This window comes from Somniosus microcephalus, unplaced genomic scaffold, assembly GCF_052327205.1.
Source record: "Somniosus microcephalus isolate GS21.2 unplaced genomic scaffold, FLI_Smic_1.0 unresolved_chr2, whole genome shotgun sequence".
NCBI lineage: Eukaryota > Metazoa > Chordata > Chondrichthyes > Squaliformes > Somniosidae > Somniosus > Somniosus microcephalus.
The window spans coordinates 66111854-66120895 of NW_028225180.1; the positions used below are offsets into that span (position 1 = coordinate 66111854).

The 9042-nt window shown below is 51.0% G+C and overlaps 1 protein-coding gene across 1 annotated transcript; it reads right to left on the reverse strand.

The window, feature by feature from the left end:
* Positions 1 to 3919: 3919 nt before the first annotated feature.
* On the reverse strand, positions 3920 to 8647 carry LOC147092766 (uncharacterized). The gene is made up of 2 exons (XM_085976017.1): positions 8028 to 8647; positions 3920 to 5086 (listed from the first exon to the last, which is right to left on the reverse strand). Exons 1-2 carry the CDS (start codon positions 8645 to 8647, stop codon positions 4690 to 4692), a joined length of 1017 nt encoding a protein of 338 aa, XP_085832143.1. The 3' UTR covers positions 3920 to 4689.
* Between the last annotated feature and the right edge of the window lie 395 nt (positions 8648 to 9042).

Here is a 9042-nt window from a genome sequence, read left to right on the forward strand (position 1 = left end):
GAGAAAGACAAAGACAGAGTTAACGTTTCAGATTTCCAGCATCCACAATATTTTGCTTTTGTCCTAGTAACTACAGGCCGGTCAGTTTAACATCAGTGGTGGGTAAAGTTTTAGAAACAATCATCAAGGAAAAAATTACCGGGCACTTGAAGAGGTTTAAGCTAATTGAGGAGAACCGACACGGATTTGTAAAAGGCAGACCGTATTTCTTTAACTAATTGATAGTTGTGATGAAGTAACAGGGAGGTTTGATGACGGGAATGCAATGCATGTTGTCCACATGGATTTTAGGAAGGCGTTTGCAAAGTACCACATAGAAGGTTGGTTAACAAAATTGAGGTTCATGGAATAGGTGGATCAGTGGCAGCTTGGAAAATGAATTGGCTTAAGAACAGAAAACAGCGAGTTGTGAAAAATTGCTGTTTTTCAGAATGCAAGATTGTAGACAGTGGTGTTCGCCAAGGGTCAATGCCAGTGCCACTGCTTTTTTGATATATATGAATGACATGGATATTGGAATACAGAGTAGATTTTCAAAATTTGCCGATGACATCAAACTAGGGGTTTGGCTAATAATGAGAATGATACTGCAACAGGACATAGAAAGGCTAGCATAATGGGCAGACAAGTGGCAGATAGAATTTAATACAGAGAAGTGTGAGGTGAAGCATTTTGGCAGAAGGAACAAGGAGAAACAACATACACGGAATAGCACAGTTTTAATGAGTGTGCAGGGAATGAGGGACCTGGGAGTTAATGTGCATAGATCCCTGAAGGTGGCAGGACATATTTAGAGAATGGTTAGCAAACTTTAGGAAGGATGCAAAGGCCCTTGAGAGGCTGCAGAGGAGATTTACAAAATGGTTCCAGGGATGGGGGATCTTAGCTATAAGGACAGTTTGGAGAGGCTGCACTTGTTTTCACTGGAGCAAAGGAGGTTGAGGGACGATTTGATAGAGGTGTACAAGATTATGACGGGTTTGGATAGGCTACATGAGGAAAGGCTGTTCCCACTAATTGGCGGTACAAGGACAAGGGGACACCGATTTAAGTTTTTGGGCAAGAGATACAGGGGCAACGTGAGGAAAACTTTTATACAGCCATTGGTGAGGCCGTGGAATTCACTGCTGACAGAAGTGGTGGAAGCGGAGACACTCAATGCTTTCAAAGGGAGACTTGAGGGAAATAAACTTACAGGGCTATGGGAAAGAGCATTGGAATGGGAATGACTGAATTGTTCTACAGAGCGCTATCACAGACTCGATGGGCCGAATGGCCTCCTTCTGTGCCTTATGAGACTATGACTCTATGACTCTTTGACTCCTGCTCCTAATTCTTATGTTCTTATGTAGAGTTGGGTTCCATCAGAAATGTTGAAATGTTAAAATGTTACCCCTAATGTTAGCATATAGACATCAACAATAATGTTAGAATAGGGTGACCACCAAAAATGTTACAGTTGACTGATCACCAGAAATGATAATGTAGACTCGCCATCAATAAAATTACAGATCAGTCAGAGCAAGTAATGTTAGAATAAGGTCACCACCAATTACATTAGAATATAGTCACCAGCAGCAATGTTAGAGGGGTCACTACCAATAACGCTAGAGTATAGTCCTTACCAGTAGAATAACAACCAGCAATGCTAGAATAAAGTCCCCAAAACGTATGTCCGTGTACAGCCATTACCATTAATGTTATGCTAGCAAAATACTGCAGATGCTGGAAATCCGAAAAGCAACAGAAAATGCTGGAAAAACTCAGCAGGCCAGGCAACATCCGTGGAGAGAAAATAGTCAACGTTTCGGGTCAAACCCTTTGTTAAGACTGGAAAAGCACAGGAAATGAAATAGATTGAGAGGCCAGGCTGGGAGAGAACAAAAGAGAAGTGAAGAGACATTAAGAGGTATTCAAAACAAGACGAGATGGTGATAGGACTAGTGGAGACAAAAGACGGCTCTAGATTAGGTGTGAAATGCGCTGGCAGAATGGGAGACAGCTGCCATGTGGGAGAGAAAAAAAGGGGGGGGGGAAAGGGCCAAATCAAAGGTGTGGATAAAAAATAAGTAAAAATGTAATGGGGGCCGAGGTTATGATCTGAAATTGTTGAACTCGATATTGAGTCCGGAAGGCTGTAAAGTGCCTAATCGGAAGATGAGGTGCTGTTCCTCGAGCTTACGCTGAGCTTCCATGGAATAATGCAAGAGCCCGAGTACAGTGAGGTCTGAGTGGGGATGGGGTGGTGAATTAAAATGACAGGTGACCGGAAGCTCGGGGTCATCCTTACGGAATGAACGGAGGTTATCCGCAAAGCGGTCACCCAATCTGCGTTTGGTCTCCCCAATGTAGAGGAGACCACATTGTGAGCAGCGAATACAGTATACTAGATTGCAAGAAGTACAAGTAAATTGCTGTTTCACCTGGAAGGGGTGTTTGGGGCCCTGGACAGTGGGAAGGGGGGAGGTATAAGGGCAGGTGTTGCATCTCCTGCACTTGCATGGGAAGGTGCTGGGTAAAGGGGAAGGGGTGCTGGGGGTGATAGAGGAGTGGACTAGGGTGTCTTGGAGGGAGCGGTCCCTACAGTATGCTGGGAGGGGAGGGGAAGATGCATTTGGTGGTGGGATCAATTTGGAGGTGGCAGAAATGGCAGAGGATGATCCTTTGAATGTGGAGGCTGGTGGGGTGAAAGATGAGGACAAGAGGAACCCTATCATGCTTCGGGGAGGGAGGGGCAGGGGTGAGGGCAGAAGTGCGGGAGATAGAACGGACACGGTCGAGGGCCATGCCAACCACGGTAGAGGGGAATCCTCGGTTGAGGAAAAAGGAAGACATGTCAGAAGCACTGGTGTGGAAGGTGGCATCGTTGGAGCAGATGCGGCAGAGATGGAGAAACTGGGAGAATGGAATAGTCATTACAGGAGGTGGGGTGGGAGGAAGTGTAGTCCAGGTAGTTGTGGGAGTCAGTGGGCTTGTAGTCAATGTTCGTCAATAACCTGTCCCCAGAGATGGAGACGGAGAAGTCGAGGAAGGGAGGGGGAAGAGTCGGAGATGGACCATGTGAAGGTGAGGGAAGGGTGGAAATTGGAGGCAAAGTGAATGAAATTGTCTAGTTTAAGGCGAGAACAGGAAACTGCACCGATACAGTCATCAATGTACCAGAAAAAGAGGTGAGGGAGGGGACCCGAGTAGGATTGGAACAAAGAGTGTTCCACATATCCCACGAAAAGGCAGGCATAGCTAGGACCCATGCGGGTACCCATAGCAACACCTTTGATTTGGAGGAAATGAGTGGAGTCAAAGCAGAAGTTGTTCAATGTGAGAACAAGTTCAGCCAGGCGGAGGAGGGTAGTGGTAGATGGGGACTGCTTGTGCCTCTGTTCAAGGAAGAAGCGGAGCGCCCTCAAGTCATCCTGGTGGGGGATGGAAGTGTAGAGGGATTGTACGTCCATGGTGAAAAGGAGGCGGTTGGGGCCAGGAAACTGGAAACTGTTAAAGTGGCAGAGGGTGTCTGAAGAGTCGTGGATGTAGGTGGGAAGAGACTGGACAAGGGGAGAAAAGATAGAGTCGAGATAGGAAGAGATAAGTTCGGTGGGGCAAGAACAGGCTGAAACGATGGGTCTACCAGGACAGTCCTGTTTGTGGATCTTGGGACGGAGGTTATGTAGGGGGTCACCAGCAATTTTATAATAAGGCTACCACCAGTAACGTTAGAGTAGGGTCACCACCAGTAATGGTTGAGTAGGGTCACCGCCAGTAATGGTAGACTAGAGTCGCACCAGTAATGTAAGTGTAGAGTCACTACCAGTAATGTTAAAGTAGCGTCGCCACCAGCAATGTTAGAGTAGGGACAGTACCAGTAACGTTAGTGTACGGTCACCAGCATTAATGTTAGAATAGTTTTACCAGCAGTAATGTTAGAGTATGGTCACCACCAGTAATGTTAAAGTAGGGTCACCAGCAGTAATGTTACAGTAGAGTCACCACCAGTAATGTTAGAATAGTGTCACCTAGATTAACGTTGGAGTGGCGTCACCACGAGTAATGTTAGAATAGTGTCACCTTCAGTGATGTTTGAGTAGTGTCACCTCAATTATGTTGGAGTAGGGTCAGCACTATGAATGTTAGAGTAAAGTCACCACCAGTAATGTTCGAGTATGGTCACCACCAGTAATGTTAGAGTAAGATTACCAGCAATAATGTTAGAGTGGGCCCTCGCCAGCACATTTTGGGTTGAGTTACCAGCGGTAATGTTAGATTATAATCACCACCAGTAACGGTAGAATAGGATCAAAATCAGTAATGGTAGAACAGGATAACCAGCATGATATACCTATCAATTCGTCCAATGAAAAGCGACGAGTTAAGAAAGTAACTATAGGTTTTTATTGACTAAATAACAGAGCCCACCCTCGTGGGTGATCGGATCCAAGAAGGAGGAATACCAGCCAGTCGACCACCTTTATACCCGGGCAGGTAGGTGGAGCCATGGGCGGAGTCGGCAGTGGTCAGCCCAGGTATAGCAGCGTGACAAGAGGCGACCTCGTACAGTGATACAACAATGTGAACAGTGATAACTATAGGGAAACGATCTAACAGTGATAACTATAGTGTAACGATAGTAAACGGTAAAAGTGGTTTACCACATTCACCCCTTGTTTAGATTTGAGTCCGGCGGGGTGAAGTGTACTACCAGTTCTGGTATGTCAGTCTGTCCGGAGGCCTCGTAAGCCTGTCTGATCGTCGCAGCGGTGGTGTTGCGTTCTCCGGTGTTAATGCTGGCGTCTGCGAGGTAGGCGAAGGCTCTTGGGGTTCCGGCGTACCGTCTACCTGGGCTGGAATTGGGGGGGTGCTGGGGGGGGGTAGCGGTGGTGTCTCCGGAGTGCCCGAGGGTGCGAGGTCTTGTAAGGAGACTGTGTCCTCCCGCCCGTCTGGGTATGCCACGTAGGCGTACTGGGGGTTGGCGTGCAGGAGGTTCACCCTCTCGACCAGGGGCTCCGTTTTATGGGCCCTCACGTGCTTTTGCAGCAAGACAGGCCCCGGAGAGGTCCGCCAGGTTGGTAGCGTGGTTCCCGTAGTCGACTTCCTGGGGAAAACAAACATTCGTTCATGGGGGGTGGCGTTAATGGCAGTGCAAAGTAGTGACCGGGTGGAATGCAGCGCCGCCGGGAGGACCACCTGCCAGCGAGAGGTTGGGAGGCCCTTAGACTTTAAGGCTAAGAGGACGGCCTTCCATACCGTCGCGTTCTCTCTTTCCACCTAGCCGTTCCCTCGGGGGTTGTAGCTGGTGGTCCTGCTAGTGGCGATGCCTCTCGCTAGTAGGAACTGACGGAGTTCCTCGCTCATGAAGGAGGCGCCCCGGTCACTATGTATATAGTTTGGGAACCCAAACAAGGCAAAGAGGTCGTTCAGGCATTTAACGACCGTGGTGCTGGTCATGTCTGGGCAGGGGAAGGCAAAGGGGAAACGGGAGTACTCATCAACAATGTTGAGGAAGTACACATTATGGTCAGAGGACGGGAGGGACCCTTAAAATCGATGCTCAAGCGCTCGAAGGGGCAGGTGGCCTTGATCAGGCTTGCTCTGTCTGGCCTAAAGAAGTGCGGTTTGCACTCGGCACAGGTCTGGCAGTTCCTGGTCATGGTCCTGACCTCCTCGATGGAGTAGGTCAGGTTGCGGGCCTTAATGAAGTGGTAAAGCCTGGTGACCCCGGGGTGGCAGAGGTCGTTGTGGAGGGTCTGAAGTCTATCAATTTGCGCGTTGGCGCATGTAATTCGCGATAGAGTGTCAGGGGGTTCGTTCAGCTTACCAGGCCGATACAAGATATCATAATCGTAGGTGGATAGCTCGATTCTCCACCTCAAGATCTTGTCGTTCTTGATTTTACCCCTCAGCTTGTTATTAAACATAAAAGCGACCGAACGCTGGTCGGTGAGGAGGGTAAATCGCTTGCCTGCGAGGTAATGCCTCCAGTGGCGTACCGCCTCCACAATCGCCTGGGCCTCCTTCTCGACTGAAGAGTGTCGGATCTCAGGGCCCTGGAGGGTCCTTGAGAAGAAGGCCACCGGTCTCCCCTCCTGGTTGAGGGTAGCGGCTAGGGCGAAGTCGGATGCATCGCTCTCCACTTGGAAGGGGATGGACTCATCCACTGCGTGCATAGTGGCCTTAGCAATGTCTCCCCTGATGAGGGAGAAGGCCGCGCGTGCTTCTTCCGTAAGGGGGAAGGAGGTGGACTTCATGAGGGGTCTGGCTTTGTCCGCATAATTCGGCACCCATTGGGCATAGTAGGCGAAGAGCCCCAGGGTTCTCTTCAGCACCTTTGGACAGTGGGGAAGGGGTAGCTCCATGAGGGGATGCATTCTTTCGGGATCGGGGCCGATGATTCCGTTCTCTACTACGCAGCCGAGGATGGCAAGGCGCGAGGTGTTAAACACACATTTCTCCTTATTGTAGGTGAGGTTCAGCCGTTGGGCCGTACGGAGGAATCTTTCCAGGTTAGCGTCATGGTCTTGCCGGTCACGGCCGCAGATGGTGACGTTATCTAGATAGGGGAACGTGGCTTGCAGCCCGTTCTGGTCAACCATCCGGTCCATCTCCCTTTGGAAGACCGAAACCCCATTGGTGACGCCGAAGGGGACCCTAAGGAAGTGGTAGAGGCGGCCACTCGCCTCGAAGGCGGTATACTGGCGGTCCTCGGGGCGGATAGGGAGTTGGTGGTAGGCCGACTTAAGGTCGATGGTAGAGAATACCCGGTATTGAGCAATCTGATTGACCATATCAGATATGCGGGGAAGGGGGTATGCGTCCAGCTGGGTGTACCGGCTTATGGTTTGGCTGTAGTCGATGACCAGGCGGTTTTTATTGCCGGTCTTAATGACTACAACCTGGGCACGCCAGGGGCTGCTGCTCCCCTCGATGATGCCCTCCTTCAGGAGACGCTGCACCTCAGAGCTAATGAAAGCTCTGTCCCCGGCACTGTACCGCCTGCTCTTGGTAGCGACGGGTTTGCAGTCGGGGGTGAGGTTAGCGAACAGGGAAGGTGGCGGGACCTTGAGGGTGGATAGGCCGCAGGTGTTACACGGTGGGCGATTTAAAGGCTGCTGGTTGTCGACTGTGAGCGGGGGGAGGGGTCCACCGTATGCTAGAGTGACGCTTTGGAGGTGGGATTGAAAATCCAGCCCTAGTAGGACGGCAGCGCATAGCTGGGGCAGGACGAGGAGTTTAAAGTTTTTATACTCCGTGCCCTTAACCGACAGGGTCACAACACAGTAGCCGCTGATGTCTGTGGCGTGGGACCTCGATGCCATCGAGATCCGGTTGCGCATTGGCTGGACAGTGAGGGAGTAGTGGCTCACCGTGTCTGGATGTATGAAGCTCTCCGTGCTTCCGCTGTCGAACAGGCAGGTCGTGGCGTGGCCGTCTACTTTGATGTCCATCATTGACTTGGACAGCTGATGCGGGCGAGCTTGGTCCAGTGTGACGGAGGCTAGTGTGTGGCTGAGCGGGTCGCTGTAGTCTGTAGGTGAAGCGGTCGTCAGGTCTGGAGGTAAGGTGGCGGTCGAGCGTGGTGGGTAAAATGGAGGCGCCCACGAGGTGGGGCAAAATGGCAGAGAAGGTGGCTGCCCCCACAACCCACATGAGGCACTGCTGGCGTCGGTTGCCTGGATCAAAGATGGCCACCCCCATTGCTCATCTGTGGCCTTGATAGAAGATGGCCACCCCCACAGTTCGCATGAGGCACTGCTGGCCTCTGCTGCTCTCCCTCTGCAGGCCTTCGCGAAGTGGCCTTTCTTCAGGCAGCTGGAGCACGTCGTGTTTTGGCTGGGCAGCGCGACCTCGGGTGTTTCCCCTGCCCACAGAAGAAGCAGCCGGCGGCCCGGTCGCGGGGGTCCGAAGTCGCAGCCGGTACCTGGGGTGGCGGTCCCGATCGGGTCCGGGACGCTGACACTGAGGTAGGTCCCGGGGGTGGCGCTACGAGGGGTATTGCGGTCGGGGTCGGGCCCGAGTCCCAGAGTCGCGAACTGTACCTGGAATACACCTCGAGGTCCCGCTGGGTCACTTCTAGGGAGTAGACCAAGGCTGCAACTGTGTTCAGGTCGAGGTCCTTTGATTCCAGCAGTCTCTGCCGTGAGTAGTCAGACCGAAGGCCTTTCACGAAGGCATCGCGGATGTTATCTTCAGTGTTTTCTGCAGCCGATACTGCTTTAAAGTCACAGTCCCTGCTGAGTGTTTGTAGCGCCCGTAAAATTTCAGCTACAGACTCTCCTGGCTGTTGCGGGCGGGATCTTAGGAGGTGTCTGGCATACATGGAATTTACCGGGCTCTGGTACTGTTGTTTCAGTAGGTTGATAGCGGCCTCGTAAGTAGTAATGTCCTGGATGTGTGCGTATACTTTAGGGCTCGCTTGGGCGGTCAGAACTCTTAGTTTGGATCTCTGAGGGATGCCGGATTCTTCCAGGTAGGATTCGAAGCAGCACAGCCAGTGTTTGAAGTCGAGGGCTGCGTTTGTTGCTTGTGGGTTTAGATCCAGGTACGGTGGTTTGAGGGCTCGCAGCCAAGCCGGCTGCTGTGGCTGTTGTAGCTGGGCGTCTGGCTGGTCATTTGGCTGCTCCGTTGACTGGTTGTTTGGCTGCTCAAGTGACGACATTTTAAAATTTAGTCAATAAAATTGATATACCTATCAATTCGTCCAATGAAAAGCGACGAGTTAAGAAAGTAACTATAGGTTTTTATTGACTAAATAACAGAGCCCACTCTCGTGGGTGATCGGATCCAAGGAGGAGGAATACCAGCCAGTCGACCACCTTTATACCCGGGCAGGTAGGTGGAGCCATGGGCGGAGTCGGCAGTGGTCAGCCCAGGTATAGCAGCGTGACAAGAGGCGACCTCGTACAGTGATACAACAATGTGAACAGTGATAACTATAGGGAAACGACCTAACAGTGATAACTATAGTGTAACGATAGTAAACGGTAAAAGTGGTTTACCACACAGCATTAATGTCAGCGTAGCATCATCTATCTATTCTACTATATATATAAA

Coding starts and splice junctions, on each gene's coding strand:
- LOC147092766 (XM_085976017.1), bottom strand. CDS start 8,647: ATGTCGTCACTTGAGCAGCCAAACAACCAGTCAACGGAGCAGCCAAAT. Junction 5,087..8,027: donor GACCTCGAGGTGTATTCCAG/GTACAGTTCGCG, acceptor TGTTTTCCCCAG/GAAGTCGACTACGGGAACCA.